This window comes from Durio zibethinus, chromosome 1 (assembly GCF_047325235.1).
Source record: "Durio zibethinus cultivar Kanyao isolate XHJ-2024 chromosome 1, ASM4732523v1, whole genome shotgun sequence".
In the NCBI taxonomy this organism is placed as follows: Eukaryota; Viridiplantae; Streptophyta; class Magnoliopsida; order Malvales; family Malvaceae; genus Durio; species Durio zibethinus.
This window is the reverse complement of record NC_143162.1, coordinates 35,506,282-35,534,077: the sequence shown is the minus strand read 5'-3', so window position 1 is coordinate 35,534,077 and position 27,796 is coordinate 35,506,282. Positions and strand designations below refer to the sequence as shown.

At 34.2% G+C, this 27,796-nt stretch overlaps 4 protein-coding genes and 1 pseudogene across 5 annotated transcripts; 4 read left to right on the top strand and 1 right to left on the bottom strand.

Moving 5' to 3' along the window:
- The first annotated feature begins 3,460 nt into the window (after nucleotides 1-3,460).
- Nucleotides 3,461-5,497, top strand: LOC111311355 (cyclin-D3-2-like). Its single transcript, XM_022910730.2, has 4 exons — nucleotides 3,461-4,153; nucleotides 4,249-4,450; nucleotides 4,607-4,737; nucleotides 4,857-5,497. Exons 1-4 carry the CDS (start codon nucleotides 3,677-3,679, stop codon nucleotides 5,133-5,135), a joined length of 1,089 nt encoding a protein of 362 aa, XP_022766465.1. The 5' UTR covers nucleotides 3,461-3,676; the 3' UTR covers nucleotides 5,136-5,497.
- Nucleotides 5,498-12,229: 6,732 nt separating this feature from the next.
- Nucleotides 12,230-14,566, top strand: LOC111311354 (putative carbohydrate esterase At4g34215). The gene is made up of 2 exons (XM_022910729.2): nucleotides 12,230-13,035; nucleotides 13,897-14,566. Exons 1-2 carry the CDS (start codon nucleotides 12,436-12,438, stop codon nucleotides 14,197-14,199), a joined length of 903 nt encoding a protein of 300 aa, XP_022766464.2. The 5' UTR covers nucleotides 12,230-12,435; the 3' UTR covers nucleotides 14,200-14,566.
- A 1,103-nt stretch (nucleotides 14,567-15,669) lies between these two features.
- On the top strand, nucleotides 15,670-16,312 carry LOC111311353 (putative carbohydrate esterase At4g34215 pseudogene; annotated as a pseudogene).
- A 5,009-nt stretch (nucleotides 16,313-21,321) lies between these two features.
- LOC149520578 (uncharacterized) lies at nucleotides 21,322-22,313 on the top strand. Of its 2 annotated transcripts, none has more exons than XM_089767251.1 (2): nucleotides 21,322-21,901; nucleotides 21,989-22,313. In XM_089767251.1, exons 1-2 carry the CDS (start codon nucleotides 21,890-21,892, stop codon nucleotides 22,295-22,297), a joined length of 321 nt encoding a protein of 106 aa, XP_089623377.1. In that variant the 5' UTR covers nucleotides 21,322-21,889; the 3' UTR covers nucleotides 22,298-22,313. The 2 variants fall into 2 exon arrangements, with proteins under 2 accessions (XP_089623377.1, XP_089623383.1); XM_089767257.1 differs by having other exon boundaries at nucleotides 21,325-21,901; nucleotides 21,992-22,313.
- Nucleotides 22,314-22,526: 213 nt separating this feature from the next.
- On the bottom strand, nucleotides 22,527-24,441 carry LOC111311352 (putative isoaspartyl peptidase/L-asparaginase 2). Its single transcript, XM_022910727.2, has 4 exons — nucleotides 24,202-24,441; nucleotides 23,635-23,868; nucleotides 23,344-23,430; nucleotides 22,527-23,248 (listed from the first exon to the last, which is right to left on the bottom strand). Exons 1-4 carry the CDS (start codon nucleotides 24,361-24,363, stop codon nucleotides 22,754-22,756), a joined length of 978 nt encoding a protein of 325 aa, XP_022766462.1. The 5' UTR covers nucleotides 24,364-24,441; the 3' UTR covers nucleotides 22,527-22,753.
- Between the last annotated feature and the right edge of the window lie 3,355 nt (nucleotides 24,442-27,796).

The window sequence follows — 27,796 nt, the reverse complement described above, 5'->3', positions numbered from 1 at the left end:
GTGTGACTTTACTGTCAAGCTTTGATCTCTGTTTTTTTGACATATGTATGAATGCTTTACACCTAAAAACTTTTAAGTGAGAGTATGAAGTATCTTTTCCTATCCACACTCTTTCTAGAATGTCAAAGCCCAAATGAACTATGGTGACCTGTTAAGTAAGTAACAAGCTGTGTTGACTGCTTCACCCTATAATGGCTTTGGTAATTTTGTTATCCTCAACATACATCTGACTTTTGCTTTGGTAATTTTGTTATCCTCAACATACATCTGACTTTTTTCATAATGGTGTGATTCATTCTTTCAGCTATACAATTATGCTGCAGTGTTTCAGGTTCTATCATCTCATGCATGATCTCATACTTTAAACAATACTCTTTAAAACATTTAGATGTGTATTTCTTGCCATTATTAGTTCAAATACACTTTAAAGGTAACCTTGTCATCCTTTCAACCATAGTATGAAATTTTTAAAAATACTACAGTACCTGACTTTTGTATTTTAACATATATACCCAAGTCTTACGTAAAACATCATCAATAAAAGTAACAAAATATCTGCTACCACCTAATGACTCAACTTCAATGGGACCACATATGTCAAAATAAATTAATTCCAATCTATTTTCTTTTCTTTGAGAACTTTTACGAAAAAAAACTCTATGATACTTATTAAACAAACAATAATCACATGAATCGAGAGACATACCTTTGGTCAAGGGAATAAGAGATTACTTTACCAAAACTTATAACCTCTTTTCACTCATGTGTGCTAGTCTCCTGTGCCATAAGTTTGCTGAAGCATCATTTTCAACAACATTTATCTGGTTACCGTTTAATTGCATCCAGGTCTTATACATTGTGCAACATAATTTTTCTCTTGTAACTACCATAGATTTTTTGAGAAGCTTCCACTGTCTATTTTTTTGTCAGCTTTCATATCCCTCCTTATCAAGGACATTAATAACAAGCAAGTTCATTCTCATATCTGAAATGTGTCTGACATCCTTCAAAGTCAACATGCAACCTGTACTAGTTTGTATAATAATATCACCAATCTCAATAATCTGTGACACATTCTTATTTTTCATCTTGGTACAACCAAAGTCTCCCACTTTGTAAGTTGTAAACAACTCTCTCTTAGGAACACAATGACATACCACTCCTGTGTCAACTATCCACTCAACGTCAGGATCACTAACATGATTACAATCATCATGTGTATAAATCAAAGTAACTGAATCACTATCTGAATTCACTGTTACAACATTGTCATCACCTGAACTTTTGTCTTTCTCATCTTTTTGCTCTTGCTTCAAGATTTTACAGTTTTATTTTATATGACCTACCTTACCACAATAGAAACACTTTACTTTACTTTTAGACTTGGATTTATGTTTAGACTTACCATGATTTTTTTAGTCCTGATCTCTATCGATGTTTTTACCTCTGTTTTCTGTGACCAAAGCTTGATTCTCAGGGTCTACATCTTTTCGCCTTACTTTTTCATTAAGTATAATGTCCTTTATCATCTCCAATGTCACCTTATAATCAGAAGTTGAATTAAAAATAATCACAACTAGAGTATTTCAATTGTCTGATAATGAACCTAAAATAAATAACGCTTTCATTTCATCGTCCATCTTAAGCTCTATAGTAATCATCCGATTAAATATATCTTAAAAATCACTCAAGTACTCTATAACAGATCGTCCATCCTTGTACTGTAAAGTTGTAAGCTTTTTAACAAGCATAACTTTATTCATACATATTTTTCTTTCATACAATGCTGTCAATTTTTTTCAAACAATGTGAGCATCTGACTCTTGTGCTACATGATGGAACACGCTGATATCAATCTATTTTTTTATTGTAGCCAGCGTCTTTCTACCTAACTTTTTGTAGCTTTCATATTTGATATCTGCTGGTTTGACCAAATCACCCAATACTGGCTCATACAAATCTTTACAGTATAGATGATCATCCTTCATAGGCTTTTAAATTGAATAATTCGATGCTGTCAATTTTATCATGAAACATGTATCACCCTCCATGATCTCAAACATAATTTACTTCTATCCCGGGTTACTTCTGTATTGATGTCTCAAAATAACCATTGCTCTGATACCACTTGTTGCGCTTGAAGCAATAATCATAACAATACAGAAGCAATAGACAACAATCAATAATAAAAAAACGTAAGAAAAATAAAGCACACCAAGATTTACGTGAAAAATCCTTCAGTATAGAGGAAAAAAAATCATGGATCACCAGAAAAATCTTTACTATCAAATAATAGGTATACAAAGTTTTTCTCTAGTTAAAACTAGAGCTAAACAATAACTAGAAAAAATAATTGAAGAAATCTCGCCAAATAAGTGATTCAACAAATACACCCTGGATTTGTTCTTAGAGAGCTTCAAATCCGATCTTCACCGTACACAATGTAAAACTCTGAATTATAAACTTCTTGACAATGTTCCAACTCAATCGGACCACGGATCGACTTCTATTCAACTAACTCTCCCTTCTCTTTTTTTTCTCTACTTTTTTTAACTTTTTTTCTTTTTCTACTTGATTTTCAACTCACCTTTAAAACAATCCCACATCTTTTTTATTAAATAGCTAGAGCTCTGTATAAAATAAAAAAATCAAAGCTCATAATTTTTATTCGATCCAAAATCACTTACATAAAATTGGATCCTATTTTCCTAAAAGGATGTTCATCATAAAAGATGTTACTAGTACCATATTTAAGAAACCAATAACAGCATTTAATTAAGGATTTATTGTGCTGCCTTTATTGATTTGATTACTTTTTTTTTTTTTTGAGTTGGAAAAAGCTCTCATCAGTTCTTTTGCTTTCTGTCTTTGGGTTTGGGGCACTGCATCCAAGGTTATTTTCTAGTGTTGGGTTATACCATCCTTCACTCCTTTCTTTCCCTCTTCCTCGCAGATACAATGACCAAAACTATAACTCTTTATTATCCTAGTCTATTAAAAAAACATAAGTAATTAAAAATTAAAAATTCAACTTTATGCATTACAAGCAAAAATATTTTTAAGATGCATTCCAAGATTGCCTCAATAGTTGGTGGATTTTAAACTCTGATCTCTCATCTCAATATTGAAGAAGAAAAAAGGAAAAAAAAAAAAGAATATCTTCCCCGCGGCTCATTAAGACCTCTAAACAAGGGCACTGCACAATACAAATTCTGATGCATAAATGATGTCAAAAATCAGAAGAAAAAAAAAGGAAAAAAGGAAAATCCATTGCCATTGGACGGGGGAAGGGGGAAAGGGGAAGAGGGTTGAGTTGTTTTAATAGGGTCCAGAGATATAAGGTACAGAATGTCACGTGTCGAGTAATTGTGTTGCATGGCCCATGATTCGGGTCTGTGTCGATAGACACCAGACTTCCAAATTAAATAACAATCCCCCACCCAAAATAAAAATTTCTACAACAAAAGACTAACCCAGTTTGCTGCGGTAGAGCAAACCCACAAAAGAAAAACCCTTCCTTTGGCTACAGGTCACTCCCCCCAATCCTCTACTCTTTCAAGGAGAGAGAGAGAGAGAGAGATGCCTCAAGCTGAGTCTTTTGGCCTCTCTTTCTTCATCTTCTTCTTTGTTCTATAATGAAACCAAGTTCTGATAAACTATTCTTTGGTGGAGAAAAATGGCTTTGAACTCTTCATTTGTTTTCGATGCTCTTTATTGTTCAGAAGGGAATTGGGAGGAAGGGGCTAGAGAAGGGTACTTTGTTGAAGTGGAAGAAGAAAGTTGTTATAATAATGGGATTAATAAATCAAACCCTTTTCCAATCTTGTTAGAACAAGGCTTATTCTGGGAAGATGATGAACTTTCCTCTTTACTTTCCAAGGAACAGCAAAATCAACTGCATGATAGCCTTCAAACCAATGGGGATCTAGCTGACGCTCGCCGTGAAGCTGTGGAATGGATGTTGAAAGTCAATGCTCACTATTCCTTCTCTGCTCTCACTGCTGTTCTTGCTGTCAACTATCTTGATAGATTCTTGTTTAGCTTCAGGTTCCAAACTGAGAAGCCAGGGATGACTCAACTAGCTGCTGTAGCTTGTCTTTCTCTTGCAGCCAAAGTTGAAGAAACCCAAGTGCCTCTCCTACTGGACTTACAAGTATGTTACCATGTTAGCTAAGTTTGCTGTAGTTTTTTTTTTATTTGTCATTTGATTCGGCTTATTAATGTTGTGTTTTTGTTGATCTGTTATAGGTGGAGGAGAGCAGGTATGTGTTTGAGGCCAAAACTATCCAAAGAATGGAGATTTTGGTACTCTCCACCCTTCAATGGAAGATGAACCCTGTAACCCCACTTTCATTTCTTGATTACATTGCAAGGAGGCTTGGATTAAAGCACCATTTTTGTTGGGCATTTCTTAGGAGATGTGACCGCATTCTGCTCTCAGTCATTTCAGGTTAGCACCAAAACAAAAACCCTTCCTTCATTTATCAAATTGTTAATTGGATTTGAATTGGTTGCTCTCTGTAATCTGTATTGAAGAAATAAGATCAATTCTACTGTTTTCTCAAAATCTCATCTTTTTCGTAATTCCTGTTAAATTCATTGGCAGATTCTAGGTTTATGTGCTATCTTCCTTCTGTATTGGCCACTGCTACAATTCTGCGCGTCGTGGATAGTGTAGAACCTAATCTTAGAGTAGAATACCAAAACCAGCTATTAGGCATCCTGGGAATTGATCAGGTATTGTTTTAAGGTCTTCATTTTCTTTCTTATTCCTAATTCTAGTTCTCTAGCTTTTTCCAATGTTAAATTTGAAATTTTCATCCTGCTTCTTAAATCTCGATTCATGTTTGGAACAGGACAAGGTAGATGAATGCTGTAAGTTGATAATAGAATTGGCAACAACAAGAGTTGAAGGCAACCAATCAAAGAAACGCAGGTTTAGCTCCATTCCGGGAAGCCCAAATGCCGTAATGGATGTGTCGTTTAGTTCTGATAGCTCGAACGATTCCTGGGCAGTTGCATCATCTGTGTCTTCTTCACCTGAGCCTCTATCCAAGAGGAGCAGAACTCAGCAAGACCAGCTTCGGGAAAGGCTAAGCCATGCTCCTTCAGACTTTCTCAGCATTCCCCGCTAAATTCCGCTTTTTCCCTCTCCTGGACTATAAATTAGTCTTTGTAATAATGTTGCTGTTCTTTTTTATATGATGCAAGTTAAATTGCTTACCATCTCTGCATTTTCCAACCAAAACCCCAATTGAGACAGATCTTCAGTTTCTGATTCTCAATTGTCTCTTTAGGGTGATTGGCGAGGAAATTTGGAAGCAGAGATGGTTTGCATTTTATCCGGAAGAAAGTAAAAAACAAATATGAACATAGCATGATAGCCATGCAGAGTTCTTGCATTAATGCTTAAGCCTTTTCTATTTTATGAACATAATGATAATTTCAGTCGTCCAATAAAACTTAAAAAAATGTCATATTTATTTTATACTGTCCACATTGTTCTTATTTCTTAGACATGATTGAACTACATACGAAGGTGTAAATATATGAATACATGCATAATATCCTTTTGTACGTATTTGTATTTAAATACACTGGCGATATCAAATGGGTTGAGTGGAGAGCAGAAACCACGGAGGCGGGAGGATTGAAAGTACATATAAGAAGAGTTTTTGTTTGCATGTGAAAGGAGGAGGAACATGTTGTCGGCCACTGGCAATTTTTGGAGCAGATTTTGTGACTATAATTTTGAGGTTTGACCTCGTTGGAAGGGCTCATCTTTGTTTGAAATTTTAGCCCTGGTGACCACCTGATTGAGGTTGGAGTCAGCTAACAGCTGTAAAATACCCTCAGCCATGATTTTTAATGTTCTTTTCCTGGGTTTATGATCAAAACTATTGCATTGAAAAAGTGACAATAGGCTTCGCCATGTTTACCATGGAGTAGAATTGTAGAAAGTGTACTGATCCAGCATCATTTTTGGTCAGCAAATGGAGATGATGGGAACTTTGGGATCTCGACCGCACACCTAAAGCATAAGTTTTCAAGTGCCAAATTTGATAGCGGAGGCAGATGGGGACTCCAACCCTCCAAGGCAAAGTCAATGAAAGCTACCCTTTGGACAAAGAAAGACATGGAGGAGACTCCGTCAATAATCAATGTGCATGTGTATGATATATCCCCTTATAACCTCGACAAAGAAATGAGTAAACAACTTGAGCACTTCCATTATCAAGTTACAATGACAATTCATGATAAAATACCCTTTAGATTAAGATTTTTCCAACCCAAAGTCTTGCTTCTGGTAGTCAAAAATTTCCTTTATCTCAATCAAAAACCCATTGGGCTAAATCGATCATAGTTCAAAGTTGTTGAAGATGCAGAAAAAGACAGCAGCAAGAAGGCTTTGCATGTGCTTTCTACCGCTTCAAACTATAGGGGGAAATCATGACTTGGCTTTATTCTCAAACTTGTCATACTATAATATTCACAGCTCTCTAGATTTCTTACTAAATTGCTTAATCTGCTATAACTGACTTATATTATTAGATCTAATAATTGTTTTATGCACCGTGAATTTCGGTTTATATATAATATAAAGTTGGTTCATTTCCGCCCATATTGACCGTGTCATTAGTTCTTGCTCGTGTGTATTAGTGGTCCTACTAACCATTTGTATTACTAAAACACAAATCATATATGAACTTGTGTCGATCAGTTTATTCCGTATCCTTTTGACCAAAAGTCTTAACAAAATGATGAAATAATAGTATAGTAGCTGATTATAATGAATACTTTGAGATTTTGTACATTTATGGATCATCAAAAAGTGTATTGTCTATGTCATATTAGTTATTCAAACAAGCATTATAAGGGGATAATGTACTACTATTTTGAATGATTTTCATGAAAATTGGATAGTGACTAATCATTTTAGGTGTTTATAATGTAAGATAATGTCTTTTTAAGCCGTGATACATGCTTGAAGCCAGGGTGCACATGCTTGAAGCCAGGGTGCATTCTCCACTGATTTGAGTAGGGAAGGCTGTGAAGGAAGGAATTAGGAAAAAGAGGAGAGATGGCTAGAAAGATAGTAGAGGGATTAAAAGAAGGCATAAGAGAAGATTAAAAGGTGTTTAGATACAAAATTAGATGCACCAAAAACACACTAAAAAAAGGGGCAAAAAGTTGAAAGGTGGAGAATGTTGAAATTGGGGGACAATATCTTTTGATTTTGGTTGTCATGTCTTTGTTCAACTTTTGTTCTTTGCTTTTGGTAGTTAGCATTGTAGACTCTAGATAGTAGTTCAACCCAAAAAGAAAAGGTTGTGTTTTGAAAAAGAAAAGGAAGACAATGATAAGATATTGTTTTGTGATCATGAAAAGCAACATGCCGGTAAAGTATTAAATTCGTAATTTTAGTGATCAAAATTTAAATTTTAACAATCTCAAATAAAAGAGAGAGAGAGAGAGAGAGAGAAAATTGGTGCCAGTGAACATCTTCTCTTCTTTTATGGACATTGTCATCTACTGTAACTTTTAAACTCCTCAAAGCTTAATCTCATCCTTCTTGACGTATTGAGCATTAATGAGTTAATTTTTAAAACCTACAAACCCGGGCTTTATTCACTGTGGAAGCAGCGTCACTTCCATGTTAGGTAAACTGATCATTCCCTTTCATCAAAGCTTAGACATTGACTCATCACTTTCCACTGGCATTTGCCTGCCTACAGATTATGGTCATCTCCAGGCCATGCACATTAGTGATGGTGGGGCTAAGCCTGAACAGGCATTTATTTATTCCTTTTCCTTTCTCGCCAAAACTTTCAATGTTGATTAGTATTTTTTTTCTCAAGTAACCTAGCTAATAAAAAAAAAGAACAAAGTCTTGAAATTTAGTTGGAGATGTACTAAAAGAAAATTCAAGTAGTAATGAGTAAATGCAGTGGAGAATAAAGATTGTCAAAGTTAGGAAAAAAATTGGAGGTATATGCGGGATATTTTCAAGTCTGGCAACCAAAAAAGTTAAAAACAAACAATTTGTTGTTAGACTTGGTTAACTCTAATAATATTTAATGCCCTATGGTTTGGCTCCGAAAAAACAGACCAAAAAAAAAAAATGGATTCTGTACTTGATGGCTTCAAGAACGCTGGATGAAACTGTAAATCTGCAAGCACATGCAGCCAGCATCTAATGTTCTTATCAGTCCCTTGAAAGAGCTTGTCAATTCTAGGCTTGGCTCTCTGTTTTTTGGAATTAATTTTTCCCTGATTCGTTGCTAAGTCAATAATTCACTGTATATGTCGATTATAATAGAACAAACTCTTAAAGCGGACGGCTGATTATTTCATTATTTGCAGAAATCATTGTAAACAAAGGTCACAATGATTTAAACCAGCTACTGTGTAAAAAGTTACCATTAGTGTGTCCAAAGGTTAATAGAAGACCTAATTCTTTAGACACTTTATGCAAAATGTGCGTTCAGGGTATGGTCGAAATTGGGGGACCTCAAAACCTTAGCCAAAAAATATTGAATGAATCAAGCCAAAATCCTGGATTCAAACACTAAAGTAGACAAGATCAGAAATGGACACATTAACCACACTAGCGCCAAAACTTAAATGTTATCATTATCATGCTGCAGCTGCTGTAGACAGCATTCCAAAATAATCAAAGAATTTGTACCAGTAATGAGGCAATGTTTGAAAATCAGGGAAAATATGTATATGTATATGTAAATATATGTGTGTATGTATATGTATATGTTATAACATCCCTTAAAACCCCCCAAAAAAGGAAAAAAATAGATATATACGTAGAGAGAGAGAGAGAGAGAGAGAGAGGGGGGGGGGGAAGGGACCCTTGGCTGAAGAATGACAGTGTATATATTGGAGCAGGCCCACTCTAGTAGGATTTAAATTCATTTTACCTTGATTTGAATGAGAGTTGGGGAATGGAACACTCTGGTTTATCATGTAGCTCAGGGGATACACATTCCATTCGTGACTGGTATAATTGTGGAGGATGCTTGACAATTCCATCCTGAACCAGAGATTTGGGATATATTTTGTCTTTGTTTTTTGAGCTAGAGGGGCAGGGCAGGCTACAGAAAGCTGAAAGAAAATTGAATATGGCAATGGGCCGCCGCAAAAAGAGTATCCGATGGGTTGGTGGGCTGGGCTACGGGGTGTCCGATTTTAGGTGTCACAATCTCAGGAAATGCCAAGCTTAAAATTCATCATCTCTGACGGGTAAGTGACAACACTGCATTTAGGACTGTTTGTATGTTAATCAACTATCCGTCCTGGATGGAGGGGACAAATATATAGTGAGACAATCCATTAGGCCAGGCCCGTACACGTGGTCCATTGGAAACATCTTTTCTATCTGTCATGGTCCAAACCTTCTTTTCTTTTTTTTTTTTCCTACCGTTGAGAGGTTGGTTGGGTCAGGCGCTAAATGGAAAAAAGAGAGAGATGATTCGAAGTTAGAACAGTGATTAATTAATTATTAACATATTCTTAAAAAAAATTTTATTTATAATAGGTTATGTCATTTGGATTTTTTTTTTTTTTTTAGGATTCATGTTGGATACTACGAGATAGATGTGAATACAAAGATATAAATGTTCAACTCTCTAAATATATGAAATTTTTTAAAAAAATTAAATATATTATATCAAATATCTACATCATATTTTCGCCCTTAAGTTGGAGTAACAATAATTGGGGCAATTAATGACTAACAATCTAGTTTTTCAACTGAGAACATAAATGACCATTGAATTAATCAGCATGTCAGGGAAAACAACAAAAGAAAAGCCAATGGAGACAATTAATGTTAGAAAGATTGTGACTCTACGATAACTGGGTACAGTGGTCCGAACGCGGGGTAGTGATGGGCTTCTTCTTGTAGCTGCAAAATTCACTCTGATTTTCTTACCAGTGGGCAGTGCGGGTCTTATTAGGGTATCATTTTAGCTAATTCAAGCTAGATGTAAATGACCTACAGGCCTCTCATGTGTTCCTTTATGCATGAAGAAAGAAAGGGACATTGGTTGATTTTTAGGTCTCCAGACATTAGCCATTAGGGGTTCACGGCACCTAAATCATTAAATATTGGCGGCAAAACCAACCAATCACTACTCACTAGGGCTATTCCAAGATATATATCCATAGGTCTATTTTGGCAAACCTATACTGTCAACCCTATATTTTAGATTCAGAGAAGATTGGAATTGTTCTTGGAGTTCAGGGCAATGATAGGGTACGGGCATCATTGTATTTTGGCTGCATCTGAACCAGAGGATGATAACAAGTTCCAAATAAATATCCATCAAATTATAACATGATAAATTGCTTAACTTCCGACCCAAGTAGCAAATATCAGCATCTCTCAGAAGTGGATCTGTTTCGATTTGCTCAGTTTCAGTTAGTATGCGAACTAGTTAGAGAACCTTCATCTAGACCAATCCAATGTAAACTTCAGGCCAAGCCATGAATTAAAAAATTTCAGACAGATGAAGTTTGGGTTGCTGTTGAAATTTGCATACTTGGGTTCAAAGCTTGGGTTGGACCGTGTCCGATCGATGAGGCTTCATTCCTACTCTTTCAAATTTATTGTAACTGATAATAATATCATAATACCAAGCACAGAACATTAATAACTAAATTAAATTATTACTAGTAATTAATCATTTTATTAGCTAGCTTTATTTTTGTTTATATTACTAAGATGCCAAAGTCCAAACGAACTCTTCGGCCCAATTGTGTGGACGTGCAACAGGTCCGAAGGGTTTGTGTCTATACATGTTGTGTGATAGTTGGGCTTATACCCCGACCCTTTCTAGTCCATGTTAGGCTTAGACATATGCACCTGTAGGCTATAGCCTATAACACATTTGATAAGGTAAAAGTTTCAATCCCAGCCCAGACCTCGAATGCCTTCAACGTATCTTCTCCCAACTTTAGTTTTATGGGCAAGCATAAGTTTCACCTTTAGCCCAACGCTATAAATCCAGAATGAAATAATCAAAGTTCCAAATCCTAACAAGGAAAAGAATAGCACTAGGGTCTTGCCAAACCAGAAGGGCTTCACTGAGTAGTGATAAAAAAGTGTGTCAGATTGACATTTCACAAATCACACCTTGAGTCCAAAACAACATTTTTGTCATGGAAAAAGCCCAAAATAACACAAGACCTTGAGTCCTTTTCGCTCGGGTTTCAGATATTCAGATGCGATACTGATGGCAACAACTGTAAATATTTGGTATTTACATTATATCTCTTACGTATGTTGTTGGAAAAGGAGTCAGGATCGACTCCCTACTTCTGTACATGCGTAGGTTTTGAAGGAAAGTATGAAATATTGGCTTTTATTATGATTTGCTTAAGAAATAGTGGATCCATTTTTTAATTAAAAAATTGTGAATATCATTCATAAAAAATCATGTCGTTTGTTGATAAGATAAAAATCAAAGTCGTTTTATTTTATAAAAATTTGACAGTTTTGACGATATATTTTCTTTTAAAGCAATGATATTCTAGAGAACAATAATTAAACAACTTATCAAAATCACTCTTCTAACTACAAACTTATTAAAATCACACCATGTTGATTAAAATTTGTATGTGACTTCATACAAATATTTTGTTGAGAAATTTGAAAAGAAAAAAAAAACACTTTTAGCGTGTGTGAAAGAAATGTCTTGCGTTTATTTGGTTTTATAAACAGTTGATTAATTGTTTTTGTTTAAAGGAAAAAGGTTATACGTACCTATCTAATGACAATGCAACTCAGCTGTCATTATATTATATACGTTAAAACAACTTGGAATCCATTAAATCCCCCCGTGATTTATGAAGCCTTGACTGCTTGACAATTGCGCGTTCTTGTATCATGTTTCCACTAGTTTGAGTGCTCTAAGGTTAATCTATGATTATTTGGTGGAAAAATACTGCTCACTGAGTCCTGCCGACTGTTCCACACTGTACAATCTTTATGCTTTCTAGTTTTCTACAAGGGCCGAGGTTGATAAGCCCACCAACCACGACGGCATTTTGGAATTAAAAAACAAGTAATGAATTGACTGGCATTGGCTCAATTTCGAACCAACGTTAAATACGCTTTCTCATTTTCTGAAAACTTTTTGAAAACAAATACATATATTTGTCTACACAACTGGTGAAGTATCATTAGCATATTTAAATCATAAAAATGAATAGTTACATTAAAGCCTTCTTAGAAAATCCCACATGGGTGACTACAAGACGGAATGTTTTAGAATAAAAGGAAAGAAAACCAATTTAAACCACGTAAGAAGCAACCATCTTTGCTTTCAACATGGTCCTGACTTCTGAGAGATAAATAATTGACAGACAGAAAGTTCAACCCCCCTTTTGCGAACTGTACGCAGCAAAGTCCATTACCGGATGCTTTCCTTCATTCTCTTGGCTCTTCTGGCTCACGCCTTACCAATCAAATGTCAAAATCTACAACAACAAAATTTGAAGATATTTATCCTGGCCGGACAAAGCAACATGGCCGGTCGTGGAGGTGTGACCAATGACACTTCAAAGGGCATTCGGACTTGGGACGGCCTAGTTCCTCCACAGTGCGAACCTAACCCTTCAATCTTCAGGTTGAGTGCGGACCTGGAATGGGTTCAAGCCCGTGAGCCAATCCATGCTGACATTGATGCCAAGAAGACAGATGGGATTGGACCTGGAATGTCATTTGCTAATGCTGTGATGAGCAAGGACCCCAACTTTGGGTCGGTGGGATTGGTTCCTTGTGCCGTTGGAGGGACCACTATAAGCAAATGGCAGAAAGGGGAGTTTCTGTATGAGCAATTGGTGAAGAGAGCACAGATGGCGCTGAACAGTGGGGGAGTATACCAAGCGATGCTTTGGTATCAAGGGGAGAGTGATACAATAAATCAAGAACATGCTGAATTGTATAAAGGTAGATTAAAGAGGTTTTTCAATAATATACGTTCTGATCTGAATGCACCTATGCTCCCAATATTCCAGGTACAATTTGTTTGATTGTTCCTTTTCTTCATTAATTTGATTTTCTTCAATTTTGTCGCGTAGAATTAATGATCTCATTTTGCTTTTGCTGTTCAATGATCAGTTTTATTCGAAAACTAGATCAAAAGTTTTGATTAGGCCCTAGATAAAGATTATTGCATTGATAGATTGATTATTCGGTATCATGTCAACTCTCAAAAGAAATGGCTCTTTTTTCAGAATTAAAAGTGTCATATATTTGCACAAATTTTATAGAATTGGTTGGTTTCCCTAGCTTCTTAGAAGTTTAAAATCTTACACAAGTTGGCAGAACTCACCTGATGGATCCTTTATTTCTTTATTCTTTTGGATCAGATTTGCATCACTGGCAAAAATAATACTAAGCATTGTTGACTTGAATTGACCTTAAAATTGAATCATCACTTGTCGGTTCTCCAAGAACAAGCATTTCAGATTTAAGGTTGAAGGAAAGTCCAAACATAACCGGCAACTCGCTTATGCGACAAAGATACGACTGCTATTTAAGAAACTTGCAAAATAATTCGTAAATGTCAACTGCTTCAGATGACTAAAAGTTAAAACTAGGCAGAATAGTTGGAGGGCACATGCAATTGGTTAACTTTCACATTTCCAGCTGTCGGTGGAGATTAATGTAATACAAGTTGGCAAAATTTAAGTTATAAATTTGTTCATTCTAGGAGCACTGAGAAGGGAAATTGGTGAATAAACTTGGACTGGTTTTTGCTGATACAACAACACATCTAAGGCTGATTAAGAAAACAAATTCCTGCTTTTGTAAATGAGCAAACATGCGACTTAAAAACTTACAAGCTTGATTAACATTGGTAGTTTCTTTGATAGGTGGCTTTAGCATCAGGAGAGAGACCTTACATAGAGGAAGTGAGAGAAGCCCAGTTAGAGATAGGCCTTCCAAATGTGAAATGCGTGGACGCCAAGGGATTACCATTCGAACCAGATGGGCTACATCTCACCACTCCAGCCCAGGTGAGACTCGGGGAGATGTTGGCAGATGCATTCCTTCAGTCTATACCCAGTCCATCACCCAGCAACGATGCTCCAACTAATTCGTCTAATTTTGTTCCGTATTTTTTGATAACTGCTCAAATTTTCAGATGTCTCTGGATGATCGTTGCTTTCGGATAGGGATAGGCTCTGACTATTGGATTGTTTCTCTGTATTCATACTAACATAGGATAAGAATGAAAAAAAGGGATTTATATGAACTAGGAATCAGAGATTCAGCAATTGTTGCTGGAATCGATGTTGAGCTTATCATTTGATGATTAAAATGGACAGTTACTTGACTTCAAAATTCAACATCAAAATTCATCAACAGTAATAGTCCAATGTGAATAACCTGACTATTGAAAGACTGAGAACCTACTTCGTGTAAAGTCATATTGCACCAAAGTTTGAATTCTTTTAGCAATGGAACTGGTTCTTTGTATTTTTTCAGTGTAGATAAAGTGCATCCAAATGCCAAACTGTTCTGTTTTGCTTCTTAATTGTTTGTTTGCATCTTTAGGTCCTAGAAATTTGGCTTTCCACGGAACTTCAGACGCTCAATTTGCTATGTTTCTAATTAACCTTCGATTGAAAACTTATCCTGAAATTTTAACAGATATTTCATCCTTTTATGATTCGAAGTCCCATTCGAATTCAATTTTGTTAAAGGAAGCATCGTTACTCTGATATTTTTCCATTAACTTTACTTTTAAAAATGGTGTTTGATTTCTTATGCATCTCCAGAAGATTTTTTGTTTAAAGAGGTCTTTGATATTTTTGTAAGTCGGTTTAAAAACACAGACATAAGCAACTATAAAGAAGTTGCCATGGTTTGTCTGGTTGGTTGGTGTGCTTAATGGTCAGGTACTGCCGAGGTTATTGTATAAGAGTGAATAGATAGTAATACTCAACAAATTTTGCACTACTCAAAAACCACTTAATGGTCAAGATAGGTTTCATCGAACCACTTTTTGATGGGCAATAAAAGGACAACTAAATCAACTTATATAAAGTGAAGTTGCAAGTAGAATTCTCATTTTTCCTGGAAATATTTTTCCTGGAAAGCCATGATGCTTCCTAAATTCCACATTCAGATAAGTTAATATAATTAATTTGAGTATATGATTTTGACATTTCTCGGATCTGATAAAACTATCTAGCAAGCTTCGACAAAAGTAAAAAAATTAATAAAGAAATATTCAAACAATAATTTTAAAGAAAAAGAAAGAATCAAAATAATAATTAGATAAGACTAATTATTATATAACAAAGAAGGTAAAAAATTGGAGAGAGCTGCGGCCCTGCCTGTCCCCTTCAGGGCCGCCTCTGCTTCAGTTATGAGGTACTTCACCTCTCAGGTCATCTTCAATTTACAGTCAAAATATTCTAGTTGTGTTTATAAAATATCTTAAGACTTAAACCTCTATTATTTTTTGCCCCGTCTAATTTCGCAATTTTATGTGAAAAAAAATTAAAACTGGTTAAAAGGTTACGAGAATTCTCATTTTCATCCTTCGCAACCATTATCAAGATCAATAACCCAAGTTGCTACTTTATCTATCAGTGTGCGAAATTGCGTCACTCAACTGACCATGGTCTCACATCGGGCATGCATATCCATCTTTAATTGTCAAAATTCCGTCGAATTTATTACTCCTTTAAATTACAAGCCGACCTTTAATTTTTTAGTACCTTCACTGAATATATCTTACCTGCATCAAGAAATCGTTGTTACATAATTCTAATAGCAGTCTAGTGACGGAAACATGTTCATGTTGATACATTGTTCTTAATGCTGGTCCTTGCCCATTCAATTTTAGTTGTAGGGGATAGCCCTGCTCAGGACATATTTATCCTAGCAGGACAGAGTAAGATGGCAGGAAGGGGTGGTATTGCAAATGGCAAATGGGACGGAATCGTCCCGCCAGAGTGCCAACCCAACCCTTGGATTCTCCGGCTCACTGCAAACCTCACTTGGGAAGAAGCACGTGACCCTTTCCATGCTGACATTGACGTGGGCAGGATTTGTGGGGTTGGACCCGGAATGGCATTTGCCAATGAGATTCTAACTCATGGCTCGGGGATTGGCGGTGGTGGTGGAACGATTCGGGCCATTTTACGGTATCAAGGAGAGAGTGACGCTAGTACTAAGGAGAATGCTGAGACATATAAAGGGAAGTTAGGGAAGCTCATTCTGGACTTTCGCTCTGATCTTAACCTACCCTTCTCCGCCTTTTATCCAGGTTTTTAGTTTTATTTATTAATTCGCTCCAATTGTTCACTTATATTTGTCAGTAGCTTTATTCTTCTGCCTCTAATATCGGCTGTCCTCAGGCTCAACGAGTTGAGACTTCTAATCTATCACCCCCTCAACAGGGGTGAGAAAAAAATCAAAAATTGATTTGAAATGTAATATTAAGTTTAGTTTGAATCGAATTTTAAATTAAAAAAAAAACTGAATCAAATAACATATTTTTAAAATTTTTATAAATAAAAATAATAATTTTATATCAAAATTTATTTAAATATATTAAAATTTAAAATTAAAATAACATATAAAAAATAAAATTTAAAATTTAAAAATCGATAAATCAAACTAAATCAAATCAATAATTTCGATTCAATTTAATTTAAATTAATTTAAATTTAAATGCAGATCAAATTTTAAAATTTTAAAATATTATATAATATATTAAAAAATCAAATAGAATCTCATTCGAATAATATCAACTCTACTTCTAAGTCGGTTTTGCCATCCAGAAATTGTTAGCCAATCCCGAATATAACTCCTTTCTTTGAAGGTTTCAGTTTCGGTATCAATGCTGTAATCCCGAACATGAGAATATTTCTTGACAGTCCCCTTGGCAGCATTAATTACTTGAGAAACAGAAGGTCCCTATTGGACCATATTCTTTGACCTATAAAACAAATTCACACATATTAGGATAAATTATTTTCCAGATCGGGGGCTTGGATCTTTGCAGCTTGTTTGTTTAAAACACTATCAAGTAGAATGCGATTAAGTGAAGGTGAAGAAAAGCTTTCCATTTGAACCAGGGGATGTATCTAGAATAAAATTTGTCAGTTTTTGACAAACACTTATTGGTCAAAATAATTCAGGGATGTAGAATAAGTATTTCACTACAAATTTTTTAGTAGAAAACCCTGACTCAGTGGTTGCAGAATTAGCATTAATTGCAGTATAAATTCTTAAAGTAGAAAACATTGAATTTAACATATCCTAGTGCATAAGCATTCAGGTGGCACTTGCATCCGGGTCAGGAGAATTTGTAGAAACAGTGAGAAAAGCTCAAATGGAGATGAAGCTGCCCAATGTCAAGTGTGTGGACGCCAAGGGATTAGCTCTTAAAGCAGATCATCTTCACCTTACCACAATACCTGAGGCCAAGGTGGGCTAATGTTGGCTCATGCTAATCACTACGAAAAATTTCCAGCAAAATAGGATGAATATTATGTTGTTACAGTGGAATTCAGTTATCCAATATCGTGGAAAATTTTGCCACATCCTTTGACTAATTGGGAAGAATCCAAAAGATACCTTCGCCCCTTATTAATTGATCTGTTTCCTTATCTTGTTTCGTCTTTTCATTTTGCTGTAACCTTTAACAGATATTTAATAGCAAATAATAATAATAAAAAAAACTAAATCTCATCCACATAAAAGAAGTTTTAAAGTTTCTCCAACCGAGGTAATTAATAAATTAATAAAATGAGACATAATTTTAAGACTTGTTTGAACGAGATATTTCTAAAAGAAAATTCATTTCAATCAAAATATTCGAAATTGAAGGCGGGTCGATAACAACCAGCATACCAAAGACGGGATTTTATTTTTTATTGTTTTTTGAATACAAACGGCCCTCTCTGATTATTCAAAGGTGAAAAGCATGAGAGACGGAAGAAAATATATAGAAAAAGGCTGTTGGCTTGGAAATTTTATAAATACTTTAATCGAAGGTAGATTTGGTGCAAGATTCTTCCAGGAATCTTGATTAGAAAGGAAAAGACTGGAGAAAAACTGGGTAATTGAGAGGAAAAAGAATACCTACCCTCTTTGTCTTGTGGTCCAAGATTCGGCTCTTCTTTGGAATTTTTTTGATTAGCAGCCGACATGACAATAGAAAAATATGCTGATTGAAGGTGAAATTCTACTACGATATTGAAAACAACAGCAAGAAAAACAGTTGTATTTGATTGGACTCATGGGTCTTGGATGTATGATACTGATACTGCCAGTTAAGAGGATACTTTTCCGGATGCTATTGAATTGATAAGGGGAGACTTACGTAATGAAGATGCAATTAGTTTTTGCTCCTACTCGCCTTAAAATCATATAACCATATCATTTTTTTTTTTAATTTTTTTTCTTATTTTTTGTTAATTTTTTAATATTAAAAGTGAAACGCACTTTAAATCAATTTTTTTTTTATTTTTTTACTTTAAAAAGGATAAAAATACTATATTTATAAATAATTACTGTATAATCCATATATTCATTAATTTATTATATAAATTTTGCTTAATTTGATTTTTCTTTTACTCTCATTCAAGGTGTCACGTTGACGCCTTGTATTTTTTTATTTTTTTTTTACTTTTTTTGTAATTTTTTTTAGATAAATTTGTTTAAAAGTCAACCCAATTGAAGTGTTGACGCCTTAATTTTTTTATTTTTTAATTATATAAATTTTATAATAAAAAGAGTCAATAAATAAGCAAATAATTGGTATCTTATATGTTTTAATCCTGCTCAATTTGATCACAGGTTTTATTTTTGTTTTTCAATTTTTTTAAAAATTTTTTTGTTTTTAATTTATTTTTAATTAGATAATTTTTGTAAAAAATAATGTTAATTAAGGTGCCGCATCTCATGTATTTATTTCTCTTCATATTATTTATTTATTATTTTTTAATTAAATTAATTTTATAACAAAGTGAGACACTTAATAAGAATAATAAGATAATTAGTTTTTGATAGAACTCAATTTGATATGATCATTATTGAAAAAATAGATATCAAATCAATTCAAGTTGATTTTTTAATAGAAATCAAGGACAAATCAAAAATACATTTAGTTCTATACCCCAAGCCATCCTATAGTATACAAATGTATATATTTTATTATTTATTTAATTTTATATTTTTATATATTCATTTTTTTTATTTAAAATTTGATATTAAGTAGGTGCTACACATAAAAAAATTATTTTATATTTTATATTTTGTGAGAATAAAATGCCAATTTAAGTATTCATGTTCACTTTCATTTGGATTTTTTTTTATTTTTTACTTTTTTTTAAATTAGATAATTAAAAAGAAACATGAGTAAGAATGAAAAAATAAAAAAAATAAAAATTGACATGCAACAATGCGTGGACACCTTACCTAGTGGCATGTAATTATTGGACAAGTTCAAAAGTGAAATCTACAAATTCATAGATAAATCAACTAATTTATAAATGAAGTGTTACAATCAAACTAATAATTATATGTCATGTACCAAGCTGTTGTCGGGGCTTTGAAAGGGGAGCTTGCTGCTACGGCTGTAAATGCCCCGATGGTCCCTGCTCAGGTACCATCTCAAAATTTGTTATTATTGTATATACTTCTTATCGCATAATGATAGTGATTGGTTTATGCTGTTCGTTTCATAGTGTTGATAATTGATTACTTAAATGCATTAGGTTAAAAGTCTCTAATCAAATCACAATAATAGAAGTAAAATCAAATAATAAATTAAACACATAAAAAATAATAATTTAATGTAATTCGATCTAATCAATCTACGTCAACAGATAAGAAATAAGATCTATTAATTGTAGAGAATTACAAATATACATCAAATCATCAACCTCACTCAATAATCAATACTCATAAGACACTCTCAATCTCTTCTAGTCCTATGAAATATTCTAAATCCAAACAAACACAAACCCAAACCCTTAAACCTTAAACCCTCGAAACTCTAAAATTTCAAAATCTTAAAATTCGAGACCTTAAAACCTAAACTCCTAAAATTTTAAATTCTCGAAACCTTGAATTTTTTAACCAAAACCCTAAAAACCAAATTCTTGAACCCTGAAATCCTTAAATATGACCCTAAATCTTAAAAATTCATTAAAATCTTAAATCTAAGCTAAACCTTAAAATCAACACACAACACCAAATCATCACCAAATCGTAAATCCCCGATTTAAACCCATACTAAAACAATTCAAAAAGTTTAAGGATACGTGTGAAAATCTTATGTGAAGTAATTTTTTCTTAAATATCACCTAGAATATGGGTATTTAAGAAATTTTATTAAGTTTGCATACAAGTCTTTAACTCACAATAATAATGTAATTAAAATAAAAAAAAATAAAAATGAGATTTTAAATATAAATAATCGCATCTAAACTCTATCTAGGAGTTAAAAAATCTGGATAATCTCACTATGTTTAAAAATCCAATTTAAAAATGACATCTCATCATTAGGTATATTATCCATTGGTATATTTATTTATTTATTATTACCTACTTTTATTTTACAAGTTTATGTTTTTTATTATTGTTTATTAGTTAATTGTAGCATCACTAAATTTTGCATAAGATGTTTTTGTAAAAAGTATTATTTAAAAATATATATTTTTAAATAAAACTAAATTAATATTTTAAGAGAAATAAATTTTGATACTCTACTAAAATATTAAAGAATTATCAATAATTATCATTTATGAAGAACGTTATTTTTATTTTAAAAAATGTTATGATAAATCTTAAGTGAAAAGAGTTATTTTAAATTATATTTAGATGTTAAAAAATTTTAAAATAATTCTTTAATTTAAAATTTTTCTTGATATTTCTAAATTAAAAACTTTAATAAAATTACATGCTTTTTTAAAAAAATAACAAAGGTAATTATTATTTAATTTCAAATAGAAAGTATTTTATCAAATACAAAAAATAACGTATGATTAATTAGTACTAATTTATGAACATTGTGAAAGTGCTAATCTTTTTCTATGAATAATCAATTTTCGAATCCAAATCTATTTTCGTAAATAAAAAACTATCGTTTAGATAAACTTTAAATATGTTTTTTTTATTGTTATGTTAAAAAATAAATTTTTAAATGAATAATCAAACCTTAAAAAATATCGATATTAATTTTTTTATTATTTTTATGATTTTAAAAATTTTTTATCTAGTGATACCTAAACCATTATAACAATGCACAATGTAGAAACATGTCTATCAAAATTTATTTTCTGGAAGTTGATCTTGGATTTCGCGACCTCATCAAGATAAATGCATTTTGTTGTATATTTGCCTATTACATTATGCAGGTCTTAACCCGTGCTCTAAGGTAATGCAGAAACAATTAGTACAACATTTTCCAAGCAGAACGTGTGGCCTTTGACTAAATTTGGAATCTCGAGTTTCAAGTCCCTAGGGCCATTTGTAGCTGTCATTTTAGCATGTGGAATCTGGAGACAAAGTAGTCAAATGTGGCAAATTTGGATCTTTGATGAAAAACATAAATTTTCTTTTGTTTTGTTTGATGGATTTGATAGAGGCCAGCAAGGGGTGGAAGAAACTGGGGGCACTCAAGAGGCGCCAAAATAAGAGAGGAGGCACTTGTAACGCAATTTCGCAGCAGGAATTGCCACCGCATGCCAAACGTGAAACGTGTCCCAAAGTCGGTTGTAGATACTAAATAATAGTAAATAGCAAATTTCCTGCTATTAGCACATAGAATAGAATTACGGAGCAGAGAGTCCATATTCTAGTTTTGATTGATCTCTTCTTTCAGTTAAAGCTTGCAACATGAACACCAAGGTATGTACTCCGCTCTCCTCCTTTAATTTTCCTTTGAATTTTACCTGATATTTGGTTAACACTGAGGCTCTCACCATACTCTTTTAGCAGGGAACTGAAAGGATAAATGAACAGGGAGCAATCGAAACCAAGGTAGAGACTGTAGATATACAATCACAACCAGGGGAAAACAAAGAACCCAGGATGGAAAACGTGGGAGTGGTTCACTTGACTCGTGATTGGCGTAATTCTGACGAAAAAGGTGGTGTTCTGGCTGTTGCATCTGATGCAACAGGGAAAGCCTTTCAGTCTGCTAAGGATGCCATTTCAGGCCGTGGTCACGGCAGCAACAAGCAAGTAACTACATATTTCCACTTAGGCTATCAATACTGTATGCCTTTTGATGTTAATAAATAATTTTCAATGTTTCAAACTTGGTTTTTCTTAGTGGCTCTTTTCACTGGGGTCATAGCCGACAAAACCAGTACATGGCAACTTTTGAAAGCAAGACGAATAATTAAGGTTCATTTTTGGCTGTCCCATTCAAGATCCCCATCAAGATTTAATTCCATTCATCTTTACTTTAGAGTCAAAAAGAATTGCTACTTTAAAGGGGAAAAAGATTTTCTCATAAGCACAAAGATCATAAGGCAATTGTGGACAAAAGTCCAAAGCATCAACCTGTTATTGATTGATTGATATTTGACACTAGCAATTCCAGTCTTAAAGATGAAGATCCTAATTTATTATTCAAGCATTTAAATTGCACAGTGCTTCACTTAATTAGGACCAAACAAGAGATACTTTGAAGCACCAAAAAGAAAGGCCCTCTCCGGCCCGCTAGAACTAAATACAAATGCAATTCGAAAACATTTACCAGATACCAACCTCCATGAACCCATCCTCAGTAGCACAGCCCCTAAACATCCCGGTGGTGTTAAACCCACAAGCCACCTCACCATTCTTTGACACAGCAATCAGTCCAGCTTTGCCTTCATCCAACCTATTCTTTATCACATAATCCACCGCCTCATGCAGATTCAACCCTTTGTATTCCATCACTGCTGCTACTTCCCTTGCCAGGGTGCTCCTGATGATTGCCTCTCCTTCCCCAGTGCATGACACCCCGCACAAGTCACATGCGTAGGTCCCTGCACCAATAAGGGGCGAGTCACCAATCCTTCCTATCATCTTGTTCATTAGTCCACCGGTGGAGGTGGCTGCAGCGCACCGACCCTCCTTGTCAACCACCACGCACCCAACTGTCTCTGGGGCGTAGAAGCTGATAGGAAGCCCGTTCATCTGCAAAGGACTGTCCATAGCAGCGCCGGCACCGCAGGTACCAATCGTAGGGATACGGTAATCAAACTGGTCAAAAAACAAAACCAAAAAAGTTTAAGCTTGGTCCCACCACGTGATTTGCTGCATCAACGTCAATTCAAGGAAAGTGATGCAAAACGTACCAGGATTGAGTTTGCTTCTTTTGCCAACTTAAGCATCCCCACATTATCTTCCGTAACGAAGTATTCATTGTCCACCAACTCCACGCCCTGCACAACATCCAACCCATTAAATTAAAATAAAAAAAATTTAGGTACTCAACTGAAGAATCTAAGCTCTAATGTCAAGTGTCAGAACATGGAAGCGTGTGGCCAGTTTATTCAACACGTGCATAAAAGAATCTAAGATTCTTAAAAAAAAAACTAGTGTGGTTTGGAGTTTGGACCATGGAGGCTAAACTGGTAAAAACAAACCTGTTTCCTGGCAAACTCTTCGGCACCCGAGAAGGCAAGATAAGAATGTGGTGATTTGTCCATGACAAGACGGGCAAGAGAGACAGGGTTCTTAACCGCGGTTAAGCCTGAAACGGCACCGCATCTCCTCTTTGGGCCGTCCATAATGCTGGCTTCCATTTCCACCGTTCCATTCTCTGTAAGGGCAGATCCACGCCCCGAGTTGAACAGAGGATCTGTTTCCAGTTCTCTCACCTAACAAAACGAAACCTAAATTTTATAATTCCAGAAGAAAACGACGGAAGTAAAAAAGAAATGATAATAAAAAAACCGTCTTCATCAATATATATACTCATATCGTCACCGTTTTCAATTTTCAACAATAAAAAAATGTGAAATGTGATGTCTTCGTATTTTCTTCTTCGTTAAAATTATAATCTCCAATTATTATATTTTTAACAAAGTGCCATGATCAAAGCAAGAAAATTTGTCCTTTTTACAACATTATACGATTTTTTATTAACTGAATGAGGGATGAAAGATGGTGACGGAACCAAAGGAGAGGGGGAGAAAGAAAAGGGGACATACGACAAGTTCAACGACATCAATGGCGGGGAGATTAGAGCGGAGAGCAGAGATTCCAATGTCAAGGCAATGAGCGAGGAGTCTCTTAGCCTCCTCTTGTCTTTCTTTAGGGAGATTTGGGTCCACACCAGCGCCACCGTGCACTGCGATAGCCCAGCCTCCCATATTTTTCTGTCTGTCTGCACTAACTTTGGCTGTAGCCCTGCCTCTCGCTCTCGCTGGCCTTTTAAGCCCTCTGTGCTTAGTGAAAATCTAAAAGCTATGGACCCTTTTATAGACTTTAACGGACTTGAAACCACTCTCTGTTAGATTTAAATCTGAGTTTTAAAATTCGGTAGAATCAGGGTATGAGGAATCTATCTCTTTTTCTGTAATTTCTTTTCTTTTCTTTTTTTTTTTTCTCTCTGGTGCCACTTGCTTTCATAAAGGGCAATGTCATTTACACCGCTTTGTGGCAGAGCATGGGACACTGTCGTTTTTATAAAAGCAGTTCTTTCCTTAAATTTTGTTTTTTTTACAACCCGACTTTTCCGAATTTACGGTCTTGCCTCTCACGTTATTTTATTTGTATAACGAGAGATTCAAACATTAATTAAAAAAACATGTTTTCATACTCTTTTTGTTTGTTTTATTTTGAAAAGATTCATTTTTTCTTTGTCTGTGTTTGGAGTAAATACGACAACATTTTATTTAATTTACGCAAACAGCACCTAATCAAAAAAGAAAAGTGAGAGATCATATATTTATTCAAAGTTGGTCTTGGATTTTGTCATGTTTTAACATGGTCTTTTTGAATAGATTCTTGCAGGGATATCAACTTCCTCCCAATGTTTAGCCTACGATGATTGAACTTAGGCTAATAAAATATATATGGCCAAAGTGAAATGAATAAAAATTGTAAGTAATGTGGCAGTGCTAATTTTCCTAAAGTTAGGCTAATTAATTAATGTTTTTTTGTTTTTTTATGTATGGTTTGCATCACCTCAAGGTTGGAACTGAGAATACATAGTTTTCAGAAATCAAATATGGAAGTAATTAGAAAATAATTGGTATAAAATGTCGCCACCACAATATTAGCAAAATTTACTATTAATGGATTTGATTTGAATTTATGGCTTCTTCTTTTTTCCTTTTGAGTAAAATTCTTATGGTCCTTAATATTACCATTTAAAGGGTCGTACCTCTATCCATTTAATGTATGTTGGTTGCGTATTGGCATGTATAAAACTTTTGTTAGAGGAAAAAAAATCAAATTTTATTACAATCTTGAATTTTAATTAAGTTAATATAAATACCACTTAAATAAAATTATGTATTAATAGACTAATAAGAGATTAATATACAAGTAGCAGGTTCGAGAAGGCTTGCTTGCATTGCTTAAGCAAGTTTGCTACTTCTACTCCAATTTTCGTTTCTTTTGTCTACTAACCTGTTTTTCCTGTCCAAATTGAATAAAGAAGACTACTTTGTCAGAAATTTAAGAAATTTTTAAGAGGGAAAGGTTTGTTCCGAGTTAAAAGGCCGGCCATTTGGATTTAGCGGGGGGCGCAGACTGCGATTTCTGAGTTTAAAAATAGAGCTTTCCGCCAACAAGAAGCACCAGAAAAAAGCCCCAGTTTTAGGTTCAAACATAATTGTCAAGTGGTGTAACTTGACCTTACCCCACGTTCTCTAATTACGTTGAAGCCAACTTGCTGGGTTCAGGGTAGCTGGACATAGGCGGCGGATAAACAAATAGAAAAGTAAAAGGCTGCGGGTCCCCAGGGTCACCGGCTCCGGGAACTGGGGTTTCTATTGAAAAAAAAAAAATCATGCTATATATATCATCATCATCATCATCATCTGATAATGAAGAAAAGATTGGTGATCGGTTAGATTTGCAAAAGATTGATAGATTATATCATATAACTTTTCAAATTAAACGTTTGCTTAAAAAAAAAAAATACAGATCAAAGTTTGCATTTGACTGCCCAGACCAGAAGCAAACAGGCGGGAACGGCACGTCAGCCACAGATAATGTTTCAGTGTTCATTTTAGATTTCTCACTCATATTGATCCTGCTGATTAAACGTGATTCATAGATATCAAGATTTTTGGTTGACACTCATGCAATCGACGGATAAAGTATTAAAATTTTAATTTTAGTTATTAAATTTTAATTTTTGATAATTTTAAATATTAAAAATTTATTAATAACTCATCCAATATTACACGATTTTCTACACATATATACTTAAAAAGTATTAAAGTGGGACAAGTCATTTACATTTACTAGTAATTGTTAAATCAATTTTACTATTTTTGATTTAAAATTTTTTTAAAATTTTATTATATTTATAAGCATAATTACCTTAATAATATTTTTTACGCTTCAAAGTTATATTTTCTTCTTTTTTATTATTTTTATTTTTTAAATTTTCTAACATATGCTAGAATAAATTAGCTTTTATGAGGTTGTGAAGATTCAATGTGTGACCACCTATTTATTGACAAATCATATAAGGCCCGTTTGAAAGATGGATTTCACATGCCCTTTTTGAGTAAGCCATTTTAGCCATTTGTTTTTTTCTTTTTGTTTTCCACTTTTATGGAATATAATAGGAATGCACACTACCCTTGCAAACTAGAATTTTAGCTACTTTGCATGGATGGATGGAATTGGCCACTTTAATTTTAGTGCTAAAAAAATATTATTTACCATTTGTAATAAAAATATATGTTAATTAACAAGGTCTTATTTGAAATGTGATCAGTGGAAAAAAAAATCGTAGATATTATTCTTGAAATATATAAATTCACGTTTCCATGCCCATACACAAACTCGAATGTCATACATATGCTCCCAACCGGAAATCTTTGCTCAACTGTCACCAAACTGTTCATTTTGAGATAAATTCAAAGTGCCATATAAATAAACCATCATCACCGATTGACTAATGCCTTCCCCAAGCTAAACCTACAACCGACCACACATATATCCTATAATTAGGAAGCTACCATTGGGGTGTGGCGTGAAATTGGTGTCCCCTGGTGGCACACAACTGTTTTTGCAGTAATAGTTAATGGAGTATTTAGGGAGTGACTCAAAGCACAGTCAAGTTTCTTGGATGTTTAGAGTTCACGTGGGCCAACAACTCAAGGTTCAAGACCATCAGGACCTCAAGAACACTGGGTTTGTTTTGTTTTAAAGTCCACGTGCTTGGTTTTTTTGTAAAAAAATTTGTTGGTCTACGGCTATTTCTAGAAAATTACATGAAAAAGACATTTTAAAATTTAACCACTCTGTCAGCTTCTCAAGATTCGTAAAACACGGAATCTTTGGCTAAAACTTACTGCAAAGGTCAATCTGTGGCGTGATGAGGCGACCCATGACACCAAAAGAGGCAATTTATTCGGATATATATATTATACATATGCAACAAATTAGAAGTATTGAAATGGGAAAAAATATAATGCTAGCCAAACGTAAAAACTGATACGGATACAAGTGTAAAGTTTGATGGCGATTTATACTGAACATTCATGAACCATCCTTCGATTTAAGACCACATAATGCCTTGGAGAACGACCTCAGCTTTCTATATTCAACAACTTTTTT

Bases quoted from the DNA above. Each gene is read 5' to 3' on its own strand.
- LOC111311354 (XM_022910729.2), top strand. From the start codon at position 12,436: ATGCTTTCCTTCATTCTCTTGGCTCTTCTGGCTCACGCCTTACCAATC. The intron at 13,036-13,896 runs GTACAATTTGTT...TTTCTTTGATAG, and splicing joins CTATGCTCCCAATATTCCAG to GTGGCTTTAGCATCAGGAGA.
- LOC111311355 (XM_022910730.2), top strand. From the start codon at position 3,677: ATGGCTTTGAACTCTTCATTTGTTTTCGATGCTCTTTATTGTTCAGAA. The intron at 4,154-4,248 runs GTATGTTACCAT...GATCTGTTATAG, and splicing joins CTCTCCTACTGGACTTACAA to GTGGAGGAGAGCAGGTATGT. The intron at 4,451-4,606 runs GTTAGCACCAAA...ATTCATTGGCAG, and splicing joins TCTGCTCTCAGTCATTTCAG to ATTCTAGGTTTATGTGCTAT.
- LOC111311352 (XM_022910727.2), bottom strand. From the start codon at position 24,363: ATGGGAGGCTGGGCTATCGCAGTGCACGGTGGCGCTGGTGTGGACCCA. The intron at 23,431-23,634 runs GTTTGTTTTTAC...GATGTTGTGCAG, and splicing joins AAGAGTTTGCCAGGAAACAG to GGCGTGGAGTTGGTGGACAA. The intron at 23,249-23,343 runs GTACGTTTTGCA...TTTTTTGACCAG, and splicing joins AAGAAGCAAACTCAATCCTG to TTTGATTACCGTATCCCTAC.